This window comes from Sander vitreus, unplaced genomic scaffold (assembly GCF_031162955.1).
Source record: "Sander vitreus isolate 19-12246 unplaced genomic scaffold, sanVit1 ctg216_0, whole genome shotgun sequence".
Lineage (NCBI taxonomy): Eukaryota > Metazoa > Chordata > Actinopteri > Perciformes > Percidae > Sander > Sander vitreus.
The window spans coordinates 92,830-113,734 of record NW_027595408.1 but is presented as its reverse complement, the minus strand read 5'-3'; the positions used below and the strand labels follow the sequence as shown (position 1 = coordinate 113,734).

The 20,905-nt window shown below is 41.8% G+C and overlaps 1 protein-coding gene across 1 annotated transcript in view; it reads left to right on the top strand.

Annotated features, from left to right (window-relative positions):
• LOC144513344 (contactin-associated protein-like 5) overlaps positions 1–20,905 on the top strand; it is a gene marked incomplete at its 3' end in the record, with an annotated part of 216,085 nt that overhangs the window by 110,449 nt on the left and 84,731 nt on the right. Inside the window, exons 9-11 of the mRNA XM_078244387.1 lie at positions 691–834; positions 969–1,128; positions 5,643–5,749. Coding sequence (XP_078100513.1) covers positions 691–834; positions 969–1,128; positions 5,643–5,749 — 411 coding nt within the window. The remainder of the gene's footprint in view (positions 1–690; positions 835–968; positions 1,129–5,642; positions 5,750–20,905) is intronic.

Here is a 20,905-nt window from a genome sequence, read left to right as displayed (position 1 = left end):
AGCTAACGTTAGCTGCTGTTGAGTATAGTGTTAACTAGCTAGCGGTAGGCTAACGTTAGCTGCTGTCGAGTATAGTGTTAACTAGCTAGCGGTAGGCTAACGTTAGCTGCTGTTGAGTATAGTGTTAACTAGCTAGCGGTAGGCTAACGTTAGCTGCTGTTGAGTATAGTGTTAACTAGCGTCACATGCAGCAGGGTTTGTGTTTCCTGTAACGTCTGTTTCAGAGCAGCAGAGAGAAGAGCAGACATATCAGTGGCACCAGATTTTCGTCTGTATGCAAACTTCAATATGGAATGGATTAATCTGCGTTAATTTGTTTAACGCGTTATTTTTTCTCAGATTAATTAATTGAAATTAACGCGTTATTTTGACAGCACTACTTAATTTATATTTCTAATATACTAACGTATACTACTTTTTTACCTGGGTCTGCAGAACAAGCCAGTGATTTTGTTCGCAAAATTCCTCGAGCTTTCTGTCTACCGTACTTGCTGCTTGCCTTAACTGCTGTTACAACATTAGTAATGTTGGACTTTCCTCAAATCATGGCAATTCATTGAAATCGAATTATTTCAGACCAAAATGTTGCTAACAAATCCTGCTACAGAGCTTTTGTGCGAAGAGCTTTTTTTTACTACAGACAACTATGCTGTTTTCATCCTAAGTAAAGTAAAGTACCTCTGTCCCTAGGTCACAGAGTCAATGACGGACTGTGGCACTCAGTAAGTCTCGACACCAGAAGTCTACAGATCACTTTGACACTGGACAGTAATCCGGTCTCCACCATTGGACAGTGGAAACAACTGGAAGCCAGGGGCAGCTTCTACTTTGCAGGTCTGTTGATGCCTAAAGTGTGGTTGTACTGAAAATAAACCTTAATTTATCTGACTTATTACATACTATAAACTAAAAGTTGTTCTGTAGCATGTTAAGATAAAGGTATTTATACTTGTGTCATCTCCACCCAGGCTGTCCCCCAGCAGGCTGTCAGAACCCGACTCTGGCCTTCCAGGGCTGCATGCGCCTCATATCCATTAACAGCCAGCCAATGAACCTCAATCATGTCCAGCAAGGAATGCTTGGAAGTTATAATGAGCTTCAGTTTGACACCTGCAACATAAGAGACAGGTAAAAAAAGTTGTTTGCGTGTTCTCATTCAAAGCTGAATATACTTTGAAATTAATCTCACAGAAATAGATACTAGTTAGATACTTGTAGCTGCATTCAAATTCAGTGATCTCATTTCAAGCCATCCTTTGCTTGAATTTAAAGGACACAACCAATTTATTCTACTCCAGCCTTTCCCAAACTATCGGCTGCTGACCAGCACGGGGCCTCAGAGGAATGCCTGCTGGGCTGCAAGACCTCCTTCCAAAAAATAAAATAACTGTACAGGTGCTGGTCATATAATTAGAATATCATGAAAAAGTTGATTTATTTCAGTATGCAAGACATGGGTTTCAGCTGTCGCATTCCTTGTGTCAAGCCACTCCTGAACAAGACGCAGCGTCAGAAGCGTCTCGCCTGGGCTGAAGACAAAAAGGACTGGACTGCTGCTGAGTGGTCCAAAGTTATGTTCTCTGATGAAAGTACATTTTGCATTTCCTTTGGAAATCAAGGTCCCAGAGTCTGGAGGAAGAGAGGAGAGGCACAGAATCCATGTTGCTTGAAGTCCAGTGGAAAGTTTCCACAGTCAGTGATGGTTTGGGGTGCCATGTCATCTGCTGCTGTTGGTCCACTGTGTTTTCTGAGGTCCAGGGTCAACGCAGCCGTCTACCAGGAAGTTTTAGAGCACTTCATGCTTCCTGCTGCTGACCAACTTTATGGAGATGCAGATTTCATTTTCCAACAGGACTTGGCACCTGCACACAGTGCCAAAGCTACCAGTACCTGGTTTAAGGACCATGGTATCCCTGTTCTTAATTGGCCAGCAAACTCGCCTGACCTTAACCCTATAGAAAATCTATGGGGTATTGTGAAGAGGAAGATGTGATGCGCCAGACCCAACAATGCAGAAGAGCTGAAGGCCACTATCAGAGCAACCTGGGCTCTCATAACACCTGAGCAGTGCCACAGACTGATGGACTCCATGCCACGCCGCATTGCTGCAGTAATTCAGGCAAAAGGAGCCCCAACTAAGTATTGAGTGCTGTACATGCTCATACTTTTCATGTTCATACTTTTCAGTTGGCCAACATTTCTAAAAGTCTTTTTTTGTTTTGGTCTTAATATTCAAATTTTCTGAGAATTTGGGGTTTTCATTAGTTGTCAGTTCTAATCATCAAAAATAAAAGGTATAAACCCTTGAAATATATCAGTCTGTGTGAAATGAATGTATACATTATACAAGTTTCACTTTTTGAATGGAATTACTGAAATAAATCAACTTTTTCATGATATTCTAATTATATGTTCATCCATCCATCCATCTTCGTCTTCTTATCCGGGGTCGGGTCGCGGGGGTAGCAGCTCCAGCAGGGGACCCCAAACTTCCCTTTCCCAAGCCACATTAACCAGCTCTGACTGGGGGATGCCGAGGCGTTCCCAGGCCAGGTTGGAGATATAAATTATTATATATTAAATTATAAATTATATGTCCAGTACCTGTATATTCAATAGGGTTGGGTACTGAAACCCGGTGCAAATATTGCACCAGTGCCTAAATGTCCGGTATCTACTGGGCCGAATAGCAAGCCTTATTTGGGTGCCAATCAAATGCCTACGCTCTAGTGCTCCGAAATGGATGTTACAGGCAACAGAAGCATCACTGCACATGACACTAGTTAACACTACACTTGGCAGCAGGTAACGTTAGCCTACCATTAGCGAGTAGCTGGCTTTAACATGGTTTAAATGCTGACAGCTAAAAGGTCTAGCGTGGCGCTGTATTTCACTGGAAAGGATTTCAACACTGGACGTAAAAGCCAAAGACTTAAACTAGCTGCACTTTGGCTACTGTCATCAGTCTTTGATGGGACTTTATGTTGCATTCAAAGTTAAGGTAAAATACCTTTTTGCCATTTAGTGGTTCTATTTGTCGTTTTATAGCACTTTACTGGTGAAATTTGTTATTATTACATTTTAAATAAATAATTTTAATTTCTTATTAAATTTTATTTTGTTGATACACTTTCAAAAATCCTTCAGACACTTTATCTCCTCATACATGTTTCTTAATTTTACAAAAAGGAAGTTAGTTATTAAAAAGAAACGACTACACAAAAAGCATACTTATCTGTAAAAATAACAGTTATGGCAATCATAGCTAAAAATGTATAAAAAACAAAACTGTTGCAAATTGAAATAAAAGCATATCAAACCAAGTTAAATAGAACATATGAGAGATAATTTAAATGAAGTAGGTAAATACACATTTAAAAATGTTAAACACTCTACACTCCCCTTTTGTTATTTATTTCCTCCGCTGTGATTTCTGTTGTCAAGGCCTTATTCTGTTCCTCTGTCACTCGAGGTAAATTTAATGTATCTAAACTAATCTATTTGAACTTTATCATAAACTTTTGTTTGGGAATATAATTTTTATAGTATTTTTTCAAAACATTTATGGATGTCTTCTGTCTTATACATTGTTGATTTACTATGAAATCCCTTATTTTTTAATTCTATAGTCTGGTTGTTGTTTTTTCAGCTTATAAACCAATAGTTTTGCAGATTTACTTCCAGCTTCATAATAACTTTGTTAATGAACTTTCATTTTTATTGAATCTCCTCTGCTTGAATATAGTTTATCTCTTTCTATTCGTTTTAGTTCATGATTTATTAGTCCTTATGTTCTCTCTCTAATCTTTTCAGATCTGACTGTAGGGTTTCAAGTCTCTTCTGCTTTATCTTTTTCAAGTGTTCTGATTTAGCAATTTTTCCCCTTCTTACCACGGCTTTACACGCATCCCACAACAGAGCGGGGACACCGCACTATTGTCATTTTCCTAGATTTTCTTCAACGATTCCCCCTTCATTTGTCCTTTCAATAAGTTTCAGTTCAGTCTCCAGAGTGTAACTTTCTTGTGATTTGTCAGGCGTAGAGTTATAAACACTGGGCTATGATCTGATATATCCATTGTTCCTATCTCACAGTCCTCTACCCTGTATCTGTCCTTTTTCTACATCAGAAAATAGTCTATGTCTATATCTACAGTTGGACATGCACAAGTTGGTGCACATGGAATATTGGAGTGATTATGGAGTATTTAGGATTTAGTTGTGTTTAGTCATAACCACTATGTATATGTTATGTGCTCAAAAGATGGCTGTGATATTTTAATATATATAGTTATGTCTTCTAATAACTTAAGCTCTATACGTTTCTCCACCTGGAATGTTAATGGGCTAGGGAACCCCATCAAGAGGAGGAAGGTTATGTCCAGTCTTAAAATAAATAAACAAAAAAAATTGTGTGGAGGATGGGTTTTTTCTGTGTGTAACAGAAGTAGGGGGGCTGTTACACTAATTAATATAAATTGTAAGTGCTAATCAAACAAGTTAAGGATAATTCTAGAAGAGTTATTTGTTTTTATTATTATTGTTCTGGCTGAAATACAAGGGCAATACATTATTTTGGCTAATACATATGCACCTAATGTAGATGATCAGGCATTTGATTCGGAAAGGAAATTACAAACTGTAGGGAACCATAATTTGTTCTAAGGGGGAGTGTTTAACTTGACAGTGGATCCAGTTCTGGACTCACTCACATTCAGAGGATTTGTAAGACTCTGGGCTTGGTGGATATTTGGAGAATTTTGAACCTAGCTGGGAGAGACTATACATTTTTTTTTGTCAGTGCACAAGACATAATCTAGGATAGATGTCCAAACCACTGGCTCCCTCTGCTGTAGAATGTGTTAGGAAGTATTGTAATTTCTGACCATACATAGGTGTGTCTAGAGCTGTTGCATCAAAGTGAGAGAAGGTGCTCTTATAGTTGGCGCCTTAACTCCTCTCTTTTACAGGAGCTGTGCTGCTGTGATGAGGGGACGCATTATAAAACTTCATTTCGTAAGAATAGTGCTAAACCTGGCAAAGTGTGACTTTGGTCAAGCAACTGTGATCTACCTGGGAAAAATCGGGGGCCGAGGTGAAGTGCGTCCAGTCCAGTCCAAGGTGGAATCGATTTTGGCTTTTCCTGTCTCTGGTTCCAGGCGAGACCTGAGATGTTTCCTCGGGATAGCCGGATATTACAGGGGGTTCTGTAAAAACTTTTCGGCTGTAGGTGCACCATTAACTGACCTGCTTAGCCCAAAAGTTCGATTTGTGTGGTCTGACAGATGTAACTATGCGTTTCAACAGATTAAAGCCCTGATGACTGATGCTCCTATGCTTGCGGCTCATAATTTTGATCAGCCATTTAAACTGGCAATTGATGCGAGCGAATTGGGAGCGGGATGTATGACAAGCAGGTCAAACTACTAAACTACAAAAACCTACATTGTAGGTGTCTAAGGCATGACTGCCATTACTTCCTTGTGTAAAATATAAATCTAGCTTTAGATTTGTCTGTATAATTTTTGTTTATTTTAAAAATGTCATCTTTGAGCCTGCTGGCTTGCATTGTCAGAAATATTGTAGTTTGACGATGAATAAACAAGTCACATAAAAAAAAACCTGTCCTCTGTCCACTGTAGGTGTCTTCCTAACCTATGTGAACATGGAGCTCGGTGTTGGCAGTCCTGGAGCTCATTCTTCTGCGACTGTACTGGGACTGGCTACTCTGGAGCCACCTGTCACAACTGTGAGTCATGTTGTCTCATTTTCTTTGACTTAATGTTCTTTATTGCTTCAGTGAGAAACTTGTACTTATAAAACACTCAAAAGGGATTAAAACAAGGAACCAAGGCCATCTTAACAAGGAACAAATTAACATAATGACAAAAAAATCAATAAATACATACAGGGTACAAAAACTAAAAAACACAAAGGCACAAAAACAAAACAAGAAAAGACTAATTCCGTTAATGCAGCATTTATTTTACCAGTCCTGTCCACACTATGCAACGTGCATTCTAGTTATTATTCGAGCATTCGAGTATTATAACATGTCTTATTCAGACTCAATATATTTTTTGTGAAAATACAATAAACTCTGTCTACCAACATTGTCAGAAAATATTAAAACTTAAATTTTTGAGGCCATATGTATTTTTTCAAACAATTAGCCTCTTATTTCATGACCTTCAACATTTTGTTGAAAAGATTTTTATCATGTAAAAACTATTCTGTTGTGTGCTATTACAGTAGATGGTCCCACTCCTCTATTCCACTTCATATATATATATATATATATATATATATAAATAAATAAATATAAGTCCTTTATTTAGGATATAAAAGTATAGCAAAGCATATTACTGTATGATACAGTACCACAGTCAGGCAATATATTCAAGAAAGAACGTACGTAGGAGTATTATTAATAATTTACACAAATTTACAGTAGCGTTAACACTTTACTTGAAGACCAACAGCCAACCTAAACTAAAAACTGTAAACATCAGCGTGAACACAGACCATAGCGGGAGAGGAGTTAAAAAAGTTTTTTTATTTTTTATTTTTTTTTAGATACATTTTTCATAGTTTTTTTTAATCATTAAAAATACAGAACAGATGAACACAAATTGAATTAAAGCTGCAAGCAGCGATGGACGCGCCGCTCCTTGCGACCGTGCATTTGCGCGGCACTCAGACAAGGCAAATCATCACCAATGAAAAGGGAACTCCCTGCTGAGTTCAATGATACCTCACACAAGACTCTACATCATACAGTTCATTAGCTGTGACAGGGGGCGTGGCCATAGCATAGGGGGCGGGACAAACCATCACCAATGAATAAGGCACTATCTGCTGAGTTCAATGATACCTATAACACAAGGGTCTACCTTAAACGGTTAAAATGTTATAAAAGGGGGCGTGGCTTAAGCATAGGGGGCGGGCCAAACCATCACCAATAAAGAAGAAAGTCTCTGCTGAGTTCATTGATACCTCACATAAGACTCTACCTTAAACGGGTCACCAGTTATGAAAGAGTAAGTGGGCGTGGTTAAAGTATAGGGGGCAGCTCAGTATCACATGTAGACCACACATAAGTTTAATGTAAATCAAATGATTGTCATTATTGTTTGTCATATAAGGCGCATTTCCTGTTGCCAGCGGGGGGCGCTATGACCAAAAGTCAATATTGGCCTGTAGATGTCCTCAGAGCTGGACCCTTGTCAATCGTGAGAAATTTCGGGCAGATACGACAACGTACACTCAAGTTACAACAATTTCTTTGTTCATCGCTAAACATTCAAAATGGCCGCCACGCCCACACCGTTTGACGAAAGTTTTTCTTTTAATAACTTCATCTTTAAGGTGTTGAGATGGTACAGACCAAATTTGAAGTCCGCCGGATGAAATCTCTAGGAGGAGTTTGTTAAAGTATAGCACCTTGACTTTTAGGCCTACTTCCTGTTGCCACTAGGGGGCGCTATGACTTTAAGTAAATATCGGCCTTTATTTGTCCTCAGGGTTGGACTCTTATGAATCCTGAAAGGTTTCGAGCCAATTGGACAATGTACACTTGAGTTACACCCACTTCCTGTTTCGGCGGCGAAACGCACAAAATGGCCGCCCCGCCACGGCCATGCCCTATGACGAAAAGTTTTTCTTTTAACAACTTTTCATCTTTAACATCTTAAGATGGTACAGACCGAATTGGAAGTTGATCGGATGAAATCTAGGAGGAGTTCGTTAAAGTACGACATGTGGAAATGCCCAAAATCACACTAATTTCGAACTTTGAATTCAAAATGGCGGACTTCCTGTTGGGTTTAGGGTATGGCTCTAATTACGTTTTTGGTACATCTTGACATGCTACATATGTTTACCAAGTGAGTCTACGTTAAACGTACTGCAGGGGCTCAATTTGTTTAAGTTTGTAGGGGGCCCTAGCGAGCCATTTTTGTGCGCCTATTCCCGAAACCCTTAAAATACGTACATTTTCACCAGACTTGATGGCGCCCGCCAATTTTGGTGAGTTTTTGAATATGTTAAGCCCCTCAAAAAGCCAATTAATTTGCCGGGAAAAGAATAATAATAATAATTCCTTCAGTTCCAATAGGGCCTTCGCCGCTGTCAGCGCTCGGGCCCTAATAATCCTTAGAAAAACAATAGGGTTCCATAGCCCCCTCAGGCTTGGACCCCAAATAAACAAACGGAAATCACACCTTGCCTAGTCACTCTCCTCTATTTCTTGTGGCGCTGAGGTCAATATGTCTGATATTTGTGCTGCTGTGTTTTTCCATAGGTTGATAGTCGATAGTTTGGCCTTGCTGTAGAGAGCTCGAGCATAACTATCTACAGAAAATACGCCAACCACTGTTTTATACAAAGTGAATGGGGGAGGAGCCAGCGTTGGGCTATCATTTTCTTGGTTGCCAAATTTTCTTCTGTCTCCCAAGCAGGTGTAATTTAGAGTCGTCATTAAATAACAAAACAATCGGGTCAGTAGGAATTCGACATCCTATCACATCAGATATTATTGATATTGTTTTATTCCAGAACCCATGCACCTGTTCACACTCCCAGATCATGTGCAGGAAAGTTCCAGTTTGTTCAGGTTGACAGAACGTGCAATAGGCAGTGGAAAATGACTTTAGAGACGTATCTCTTCTGAGGAGTCCAATATGTCCTATGACATATGTTGAAGTGAATATACTGGTGATTTGGGTTCTTGGAACAGTGGAAATGTTGTCCCAAACTGTCTCCCAATTAATTGTGTTCCCCTCAGGGCTCAGCTCTCGCTCCCATTTCCTTGCTATTGGGAGTTCTCCTATGGATACTTGTGTCAGTTTCGCATAGATCTTGGACACTAATCCTCTTACAGGAAAATCAACAAACCTTTTAAGATAAGGGTGCGCATCAAGATTGTTTCCCCATGGCACTCCATTACATTTTAGGGCTGATCTTAAGCGAAGGTACAAGAAGAAGGATGTCTTGGGGACCTCAAAACTAGCTCTCAGGTCTTCAAAACTCAACATACATTTTTCATTGAATAGCTGGTCTGAAGTATAAATACCTCTGTCACTCCACTGCTTACAAGCAAAGAGTTTGTTACCAGACATTAAGTGCATATTGTGCCATATTGGGGTATTCAAATGCCATGTATTGGTGTAGCGTAGTTGCTCCTCCACCTGTTTAAAGTTGGTCAATGTGTTGGTGATAATAGGGCCATAAGGTAGCATACACTTTTTTTGGACACACACCTGCAAAGGCAAGGTCTTGCAGTCTTAGACCAATTGGCCAGATCCCTTTGAACACTACTTAATATAGTTTCATTGTTGTCCTGGACAACTCGCTGTAGGGATGCGTGTATGGTGATGCCCAAATATGTAATTTTGCTTTGGGTTGGCATTGTAACACTGATGTAACACTTGAAGATCTTAAGAATTTCCTCAAGATCAGAAATGTACAACAAAATATCATCTGCAAATAATGATATTGCGCTGCTATTGGATTTAATTTGGACATTACAGATTTTATTATGCTTTACGGTTCAAGCGAGATTGCGAACAGCATGGGGGAGAGTGGGCATCCCTGTTGCGAGCCCCGCTCGATGGGAAGTGGCTAAGAGTGCAAGCCATTGGTAGAGACTATGGCCGTGGGATTCGCATATAAAGTACGCACCATGTCAATGAATTTGACCCCCAAACCAAGCCTCTCCATTACTTGCCACAAGTAGTTCCACTCTAGGCGGTCGAAAGCCTTTTCCGCGTCCACTGATAAAACTGCTGCCGTTGTTGGAAGGCTTTTGGCTTCTTCTATTACATGAAATAGTCTGCGTACATTGTCTGCAGCATGACACTTGGGTATAAAACCTGATTGGTCGGGGTGGACTTCTTAGCAGATCATTCAGCTCTGTTCGACGTGACTAGAAGAGTATGTGTAGTTTTAGAAAAGCAAGTCTTAAGAGACTGCTCTAATGATTTACAGCGTTCTTCCAACTCAGCAATCCTTGCCTCTCTTTTCCTCTTCAAGTTGACCACGAAGGAGGATGTGAAATCTCTAATAAATCCTTTAGTTGCCTGCCATGTATATGCAGGGTCAGAAACTGAGTCAGAATTGATATAAATTCAGCCAGTTTGGTTCTAAATTCTGCATTAAAAGCATTCCACAACTGCTCCAAACATGTCTGATATATGTTTCTGGGCTTTTGTGTGATTGACCCCTGATCTATCCTGATTTAAATCTAGTACTGCATTCATGTCACCCCCTATAATTAGTGAATATTCATTGAGAGAGCGCAATTCATTGGTTAGGTGCGGGAAAAAGCTTTCATCATATGTAGACGGTGCATATACCGAAACAAAGGCTATTTTCCTACTCCTTATCGTGGTACATATATAAGATATCCTGCCTGATAAGTCTTTACTGCTTTTGTCTATGGTGAGTGTGAATTTCCGCAACAGTAACACAATGGAGCCCTTAGTTTTGGTGTCGTCACTAGATGAGGCAGCAACCTTGCTGTATTTATTTTGTAGACGATTTACATCTCTTTTACGTAAATGTGACTCTTGTATAAGCGCCACGTCTATGTTTTTCCATCTTAAATAGGCCAGAGATTTAGCTCGTTTGATAGGCCTGTTTAGCCCCCTGATATTAACTGAAAGGATTGAAAGCTCCCTCCGTGGGTCGCTCCCAGGGCGGCCGGGCGGACAAGCGAGTCTGAGTTGCCTTTAGCATGTAGCTCGTGTTGTGTCCCTTCAAGCTCCCGAAGCTGCTGGATCGTGAATGTAATGTAATTTCCTGCATTTCAGGTTCTGCCCCGATGTGCGAGGCATTAATTTCCGCTAACACTCTCTTCACTGCGTTGTAGATCACTGATTCAAGCATACGTTGTTGCTTTTCCAAGACCTGAGCAATTAAGTCCTCCATTTTAGGGATCATGCTAACATCAGTTGCTATGTTAGCTACCGCTCTATTAACCACCGCCATGCTAGCAGATTTCTCTATTCGAGTAGATAGTTTAGGCGACAACGAGACCTACCCTTTCGCACCTGCAGGTGTTTCACTGAGTCACTGTGACAACAGACAAAACGATTTGGCGTCGAAGAAAAAGTAATCGACCTGGTTATTTAATGAAATACGGAGGTGAGTGCGACAGCCCTAGCTTATTGCAGCCATTGCGGGTGCCAGTCACCCAAGCTGTGGTTTTGAAGTTACTTGAGTCAGCTGTCTTCTTGGTCTTCGCAGTAGGTCAAGTCTCTATCTCTATCCCCAATTTCCCCCAGATACTTTCACATATCTTCCATTTTGTGAAAAACAAACATGAAGAGCTCAACTGATGCATATACTGTAATCTTACTCCATGGCTGCACACAATAAAGCCGAACACACGGTTATATATTAAATAGTTTACGTTATCCACAGAAAAAAAAGTTATGCTGCCTAGGATCTTCCGACTAGCACGTAGCTAGTCCCACTTGTGAAGTTGGAATTATGAGTATGTTATGTTAAGTGCTTTGTTGTTGGTGGAAATGAAGCCAGACCCCTCAACCTAATGGCTTTTAAACCATGGTCTCAGTGAGACGATTGACTCTTTTGCCTACTCTACAGGTACGAGTTCTGAATGCACCATGTGTATCAGCAGATGTATGTTGCCTGTCTGTTCTGTGTTCATGATCTTTGTCATCTAGTGGGACAATGTCTGGAATCACTGAAGTCTCACAGTCAGGATTTACAGCTAGAATGTCAAAGTCATTGGGCCTCATTCACCAACCGTTCTTACGAAGAAATGTTCTTAAACCCCACTTACACACTTTTTAGGAAGATTCTGACATTCACTAATGTTTTCTTATCTTGGATTTGTTCTTTGCTAAGAACAAAATCTCCGAACACTCAAGAGCACTTTTATGCACATTTGAGTGAGGACAATTTGCTCCAAATAATTGGTTACTGCATTTTATTTAATTCTACAGTAGTTTACAATGATAGTATTGTACTGTAATGTATTTCTGATCATTTGTTGAAAAAAAATCATAGTATGCAAAGAAACACTAACACTGCAATTTACATCAGCAATTAAACTGATTAATTCCTGTGTTACTTGGTGATTGATCGCGGTATTGATAGGGCCAAAATGGAGTGGTTTTTACTTTGTTACATTTTGCAGCAATTATCTATACTTTCTACGCCACTACATTTCTACAACGTTCCGTTACATTTTCTGATCAGTTTTTTCTCCTGCCAAAATGTCTTCCTGACCGTCACACGTTTGTCTCACTAGTGAAGTTTGGTTGTCATAGATATACATGGGGCACTCCCGATCCTTCATCAGCTTCCAAGCCGGCTCCGGTGCTCCAGAGCTTGGGCGCAGCGCCGCTGACCCTCGGTAATACAGCCTCCGGTAAAAGTGAAAATGAAAATGTTTGGTTTTTAAATCATAGTTACCTCTCCACAACGTCGTTTACTCCTCCGCCAGGCAGCGTAAGACGCGTTCATATCTTATTTATTTGGCTGGACCTCTTCACATCTCCTCCCCATTTTCGCTGCTTCACACACTTTATTTGCTTACTTGCATGGTTAAAAAAAAAAGTCTTAAAATACAACCATGAATAAAATCAACCACATTCCTATTCTAACAACATATTTCCGTTTTATGGATAGGGACTTCTTTTAAAAGCCAGCTGGCCTTGTTTGTGGTAGTGGACATCTTCTGCTTTTACTAAAGTAAATATGTCTCTGGTTATTTGTACTTTTACTTAAGTACTGAGATTCAGTACTTCCTCCACCACTGCAATGTAGAAGTCATCTGCGACTCTGACAATTATCTCTTGAAAGCAGTCTCCCGCTTCCTAGGAGGTGCACAGGAAATGTCATGTCCTTATATGGGAATTTGCGGGGCGTTTTCTTATGCTAATTAGGAACAACTGGCACACGCTTTCAATTACAAAGACATGGGATTCGTCATGAATCCGACTAGACTTTTCTTAGGGACCTTCTTAAGAACATATTTAAGAGAAAACTTAGGAAGATATTGGTGAATGAGGCCCATTGAGTCTGTACCAGTGAACTTGATGTCCAAACGAGCTCTGAACCCCACCGTTTTAATCACATTATTCCTGGCAGCTGGACTCAGCTGCGCCTTGACGGCTCTGTAGCTTCTCCATCCACAGGCTCTTGACTGACGGTTTCTCCTGATCCACCTAACACCCATGCACTTATTCTATCCTCTGAATCCTCTCCCGCCAAGGAATCAATGAGACCTGCCATATCAACCTCACTCCCTGAATCCATAACACTGGAGTGAGATCCTCCCATTTACACATTCTCAGGTGACTCAATAGGTAGGAAGCTGATATGAGATTGTGGTGCACAACTTTGGTGTTTCTTTTGTCGTCTTCCAGTTTGCATTCATGTGTACGTGGGTTCCTGTCTGTGATTATGTAGACTGTTGCTTCCCACTTGTCTGCTAGCTTCCTTTTGCCTCTCTACCTTTGTTTGCTATAAGCACTCTTTCGCCCTTGTTCAGGTAGGTGCCTTTGACCTTTCTGTTGTACCTTTGATATTGCAGAGTTGAATTATTGACTTTGCTAGAGCTCCTCCACAGTGAGCACAGGCAGTGGGTCTTGGTAACCAATGTTGCCTTACGGACTGCACAAATTGTGTAGCTCTGGACTCAGAAGCTCTATCCCAAAAATCATAAGCATCCAAGAGGGCCTTCACAGTTGTACCGTTACTTGACAGAGGGGGAAATCAGCTTGAGTAGTGTTGGCACCATGAGTTGGTATCTTTGCCATGTGACACTGGACCTTCAGACGGAAGGTATCCTATACTCCGTCTTCACCTATTCCCACAGCTTCAGCGATCAGCTTTTTGTAGCACTCAGTGATGAGTCTGTGGCCAATGGTTCTGGTGAACGGGTCTTGGCTTAGTGTGGCAGCTACTATGTTCTTCCTTTCTGCAACATACTTTAGGTCAATGTGTAAAGAGCAAGCTTCGAAACCCAACTCTGCTCAAAAGCATTTTTTTATTATGTACATGAGTGGAGTGTTATCTGTCCACACAGTAAAATAGCCAATAGCTGAATTTCTCACACACACTCCATTTTAAAGCCAAAAACTTGAATCTGTGTGCAGGGTGTCTTTCCTGGGACTTGGTCAGGGTCTTGCTTGCAAAAGCAATGGGCCTTGCCTTTTCTTCACCTGCTGGTATCTGTGATAATATGGCACAAAGTCCGTCTACAGAGGCATCAATTGACAAGATCAGAGGACGTGTGAAATAAGGAAGAGCAAGGACAGCACAATTTTTCAGACTGAGAAAAGTGTAGTCACATTCTGAGGTCTAATCTGTGGATTTTAGTTTCCTGTAGGTTCCAGCATTTCCCTTAACTCAGCATTTTCCTCTACTCTTCTGAGAAGCTGTGAGGCCCAAAAAGTGGCTTGGCTATAGCAAAACAGTTGGGGATGAAATGCTGGTAGTAGAAAACCATCCTTAGAAAGGACCTGATTCTTTGCACCGAAGGGGTGCATCCATCATCTCCTATGGGAGCAGCTTTTGACATCTTGGATATGACCTCCACTTATGCTGGAAACACGCTCACACCATTGCCATCTATGATATGGCATAAGAACTTGACAGATGCTCGCATTAGGTGGCATTTCTTTTGACGCAGCTTGAGATTGTGGAGCCTCAGTCGCAGAAAAACGTCTTGGAAAGGCTGGAGGTCAAAAGCTGCGAACACAAGCAGGTCATCCAGATAGTTGAGCCACCAAAAATGCTGAGCATCATCCGCCTACATGAAGCTGGGCTATTACACAGCCTTTGTACTCGTGCCAGCCCAGTTGGGTTGTGAATGCAGTGTACTTCTTGTGGTATTCTGCCATGGGGATGTTGTAGAAACCAGATGTCAAGTCCATCGTACTGAAGTACGTGTTCTACCCAGGGTTGCCAACCAGTCAGACTGATGTGGGAGTGGATGGGCATCCTTTGGCATTCTTGCATTCTGGACTAACTTCTCCGTTCTTCTGTAGGCACCATGGCAGGAGTCAATAAATATGTCACAGAGACCAAAATCTTGCAACCTCTTTTGTAGATCTGGCTGCTGTAGGCTGCTCGTATGGGGTGGCCACCTTTACCTGATAAGCACCTTAGAAGACCTGAAAATCCTCCACAGCTAGACAAGGGGACACATCTGCCAGCTTGCAGTTCCTCTTCAGAGTGATAGGTTTGTCAGACAGGCCCTCCTCAGCAGCTTCAACAGCCTATCTGCCCAAGCTTGTCATATACGACGAAAAACCGCAAAAAACGGCATCTCCGATTCATATTTTAATAATTGTAAAGCCATAAGAGCTAAAGACTTACCGTCTTTTCCATCTAAGAGCTAACACTCTGGCCATCACGGTGGTGTCTTTGGTGTCTTTGTAGCCCCTACAGTAGGTTTTCTATCCAGCCTGGAACTTTTTTCGGGGTCTTTGAGCAATAAATCCAAACTCTTACATCCAAGATTTATCCACTTTATGTCCATAATTTATGAATTTTAGGCCGCCGATCGCCACTAACTCTGATGCTAACCATCCATTTTGTTTCCCATGATGATTTGGGAGATGCTTGAAATGACCCGGAAGTAGTTAAGTGGCTGCCATGATAAGAACCGTTTGAATTGTCTAAGTAATAAGGAAAGGTGCTTCATTGCTTCCTTTGTTACCTCCTTTAGCATAGGATACACAGTAACATCCTTCACGAAAGGACATAATGCCATCCCACAAGTCCTTGCGGCAGCAAAATTTAAAGCGACGCATCACCATTTCGCCGTTCATAATCAATTTAAGGTGCACAGTAGCACCCTAATCATGTACGCACAGCCTACATTTTATTTTCTGACATTGCAACACATCTAATAGGCCTAATAATGATAATGTACTTTATGGCACTCTTTGAGTGGATTAATAAACCGGTTAATGCGAGAACTTTCCTCTCCAACACATAAAAAATACAGTGAGTATGTGTCTACAGAACTGTGATGAATGGATCGCTGAATCCAAAGTTACAGAGCACACCGGACATTGGTTTATTTATAGCCAAGAGCAGCATCTGAAACAAGTTACCTGTTCGGCCCTCATGGCTTATTTCAATATATATGTTTTGTTAAAAGTCACTACAGATATGACTACCTCATTATGACCATATGTCATTATGACATCTGACAGCATTCAAATCAATTACCTGAAATCCCCCACCCACACCCACCCAAATAAGTTATTTGCACCCTTTCAACAGTCTCTGTAGGCTATTGCTTTTAAATGATGCATTGTAGTGATGTATCAGTGTGTTCTTTAAGAGTTACTGTAATCTGTAAAGAGATCCAGGGTACAAGCGGCCGAAATGGGTTTCCTCAGGAGGGTGGCTGGCGTCTCCCTTAAAGATAGGGTGAGAAGCACAGTCATCCGTGAGGAGCTCGGAGTAGAGCCGCTGCTCCTTCGCGTTGAAAGGAGCCAGTTGAGGTGGTTCAGGCATCTGGTAAGGATCCCTAGGGAGGTGTTCCAGGCACGTCCAGCTGGGAGGAGGCCTCGGGGAAGACCCAGGACTAGGTGGAGGGATTATATCTCCAACCTGGCCTGGGAACGCCTCGGGATCCCCCAGTCGGAGCTTGTTAATGTGGCTCTGGAAAGGGAAGTCTGGGGTCCCCTGCTGGAGCTGCGACCCGATACCGGATAAGCGGATGAAGATGGATGGATGGTTACTGTAATGATGAGAATGATACTGTTTTTTAGTATCTGTTTTGTTTCCAAGTGTGCAGTATTGTCACTGTAGCTGATAACGTGGGATATTTAAATGGCCAAACTAAAATCTGTCGTTATAAACTTGACAGAAAAAACATAACTCAACTTTTAGCTTATGAAATAATTAGGGCTGTCAAACGATTACAATTTTTTTTTATTCGCGATTAATCTATAGTAAATCGCGATTAATTGCATGTTTTATCACAATTACAATTCTATTATTTTGCATTTCAGAACTGATTTTAAGTACATAATAACAATGGAAAACAATTCTTACCAGTGTATCTTGATTGGGAATCAAATATATGCAAAGAAAGTGACTTTATGAACTTGACTATTACTTATTTACTGTAAACAAATGTGTGAATCTGTCATTATTGCACAATTCCTACAAGTACCTAACCTAACTGAGATGTAACACTAACACTTTGCTTATACAGTACAAACAAAATGGTCCAAAAACCAGATGCCACAGCAGGACATTTAACCTTTACATTTTTAACAAGGATTGAGAACAATTGACTGAGATGTAACACTATAACAACCACCGTTAAGGCAAACGAGTGCAAAGTCCAGCCAGAGTCAATATAGTGTTTAGTAACTCCTAAATAATTGTGATTACTCACTGACATCCAGTGATCACCGGTTAATGAGACAGCGTTTGCACTTTGCAGCAGTTCCAGTTTAGCTGCTTTCTCTGTGTCATACAGGCTGTGTATGGTGAAACTACTGTCCCCCTCGATGGCAGTGTATAAGACGGGTCAGAACATGCCAACCGTAGCACTTCTTTAAGACCCGAGTCCTCTACGATGCTGATAGGTCTGCAGTTAGTTGCCACCCATTTTGCAAGAGCTGTAGTAATTTTTTTGGGATTTGGTTTCATCCGCAGGTCGGCAAGTAGCACTCTTCAAAATACTGCTTTGCCTGAGCCCACTAGCATCAAACTGCGTCACGTTAATATGCTTAGCTCGTAGGTGGTAGCTCAAGCTTGACGTGCTTCTGTGATATGTTAATTCGACTTGTCTACTGAGCCATCCGGGAGTTTTTTTAAAAGAAAAACGCCATTCAGAAGTGTGTTGCTGCTGTTTTTCTCCATGCCGGCAGTCTGCCTGCATTCTGCAGCAGAAGATGTGTTATGAAGAAGTACAGCAGCGCCAAAGGGTCAAAATAGTAGCCGTTAGGCACGACGCAAAGCCGAGTGAAGTGTAAAATAAATTAATCGCATGCCGGCATGCGATTAATGCGATTAACAAAAATGAATCGCATTGCGTCAGCCCTTAATCTCATTGGGATTAACGCGTTAACGCTGACAGCCCTAGAAATAATCAATGGAGTGTGCGAAAATGTGTGTTTACAGTTTAGAGAATATTGTCCTCATTAATAATGTATTTCTTCCCCCCGCCCGCAACCATCTAACCCATATTATATAGAATGTGTAGCCTACAGTAGATTTGTAGGACTAATGCATTCTGCTTGTCTTGCATAGGCTACATTTAACAATTATTTTTATACAATCATCCTTAATCGGGATGCATGTGGATAAAAAATCTTCATGGTTTTTCGTGGTGTGACCTTGTCGTGGCGGAAAGGCTTGCGTGCTTCTATGATCCTGAGAGCAATGCTGGAGGGAGCCTATGGCTCCTGGCAGGTTCAACCATACCAGACTGGTCTTGGGTGAGGGGTGAGACGAAAGGCAGCACCTCCAGGTGGTCCTCCAGGTTGTGGGTTGGGCATGGCGCTAACAATGCCACACTGTAAAAAAAGCCCCTACTGTTACAGAAACTACAATGAGCAATCCTACTGACGTCAGGCCCATAGTAGACCCTGGCCACCCAAACTCTTTGGGTGGTAGTATGACCACCTCTGATGAAATCCGAAAGGAAGTCAGGAGTGCGAAAGAGGGCCTACTAGGGCCTAAAACCAAGATCCGCATTGGAGCATGGAACGTCCGAACCATGTTTGAGACCACCAAGACAGCACAGTGAGTCCTCAGTGAGATGAAAAGGTACCACCTGGACATCCTGGGGATAAGTGAGAGTCACTGGACTGGCTCCGGTTGTCAAGTCCTGCATGATGGGTCTGTCATCCTCCATTCTGGCCACGAGAACACCCACACATGGTGTAGCCATCTTAATCTCCAAGGAGAAGGCCAAAACCTTGCTGGAGTGGGAACCAGTAAGTGAAAGGCTGATCTGAGTACGCCTCAACTCAAAGTTCTGTAAACTTACCATCTTACAGTGCTATGCACCAACCAACAAGTCTGAGGAGGTCAAAGAAGACTGGTATGAACAATTGCAAATGGCGGTTTCAAAGGTACCCCAAAACGACGTTCTCCTAACTGGTGACATGAATGCCAAAGTGGGAACCGACAATTCCAACAACGAGAGGGCAACAATGGTGAACGCCTTGTTGATTTCTACATGAACAACAACCTGGTCATCGGCGGTACCATCTTCCCACACAAGAACATCCATAAGCTCACATGGCAGTCACCTGATGGTAGGACCATCAACCAAATTGACCACATCCTCATTAATGGTAAATGGCGCAGGTCACTGCAGGATGTTAGAGCTTACCAGGGGTGCAGATGCCTATAGCGACCACTACCTAATCGGTGCCACTATTAAACTCAAGTTGAAGAAGTCAATCCCACAAGGCCATCGGCAGAAGAAACTGGACATTGCAAAACTCCAGTATCCAAAGAAAAACAAGGAAGTTGTGTTGGAACTTGGAATGCTATCAAGACCATATACTCCGAAACGGCACAAAAGATCCTGGGCTTCAAACAGAAAGGGGCCAAATACTGGATATCAACTAACACTTGGCAGAGAGTTGAAGAGCGGAAGCAGCTGAAGGCAAAGATGCTGAAAACCAAGTCCCAACGACTCCTCGAGAAAACCAAGATGGCTCTATAAAAACAAGGACAGAGAGGTGAAGAGGGAGTGCTAGGAGAGACAAAAGGGTCTTTGTTGAACACCTGGCAAGTGAAGCCGAGAAAGCTGCAGCCTATGGAAACCTGGGCACAGTGTACAAAATCACAAAGCGACTCTGTGGCAAATGTACTGTACAAACCAAACTACCCATGTTAGGGACAAGAATGGCAACATCTGTACATCAGAGAGTGAACAAGCAGCCAGATGGATTCAACACTTCCAAGAAGTAATCAACCTCCCTGAGCCAGAACAACCAGCCAACATCACAACAACAAAGGATATCCTGTAAATCAACACCAACCCCCCTGACTCTGCTGAGGTTAAAGCTGCCATCCAAACCCTTGAAGAATGGCAAGGCATGTGGCATAGATGCTATTCATGCTGAGATGATCAAAGCCAACATTCCAATATCAACATGAGTGCTGATGGACCTATTCCAAAACATTTGGAACAGTAACACCATCCCTGAAGACTGGTCCAAAGGTCTTATTGTCAAAGTCCCCAAGAAAGGCAACATTAAGAACTGCGACAACTGCCGTGGAATCACCCTTTCTGTCTATTCCAAGCAAGGTGTTCTGCAGAGTCCTTCTCAACGAGATGGAGACAGCCATTGACATCAGGATTAGACAGGAGCAAGCAGGCTTCAGGAAGAGAAGAGGATGTATGGACCAGATCTTTGCTCTGATCATAGAGCAGTGTTTGGAATGGAATACACCCCCCACATCAACTTCATGGAATTCAGGAAGGCCTTCGACAGTGTCCACCGAAACACCCTCTGGAAGATACTGCACTCCTATGGAATATCATCAAAGATCATCTCAATCATAAAAACATTCTATGAACATTTTGAGTGTAGTGTCATCATGGGAAATAACCTCTCTGAGTCATTTTCCGTGCAGTCTGGAGTGAGACGGGTGCATCATCTCCAGTATCCTCTTCCTGATTGCCATGGACTGGATCACAACCAACACCACAGCAGACACACCCAGAGGCATCCAGTGTAATCTGTTCTCCCAGCTGGAAGATCTTGACTTCGCTGACGATCTTGCTCTTCTATCAACCAACCAGTACAACATGCAGGCTAAAACTGATAGGCTGAACAACTTTGCCAGACAAGTTGGGCTCAGTATCAACACCTCCAAAACACAAGTGATGTGTGTCAACTCCATTCCCACATCACCCATCCTTGTTAATGAA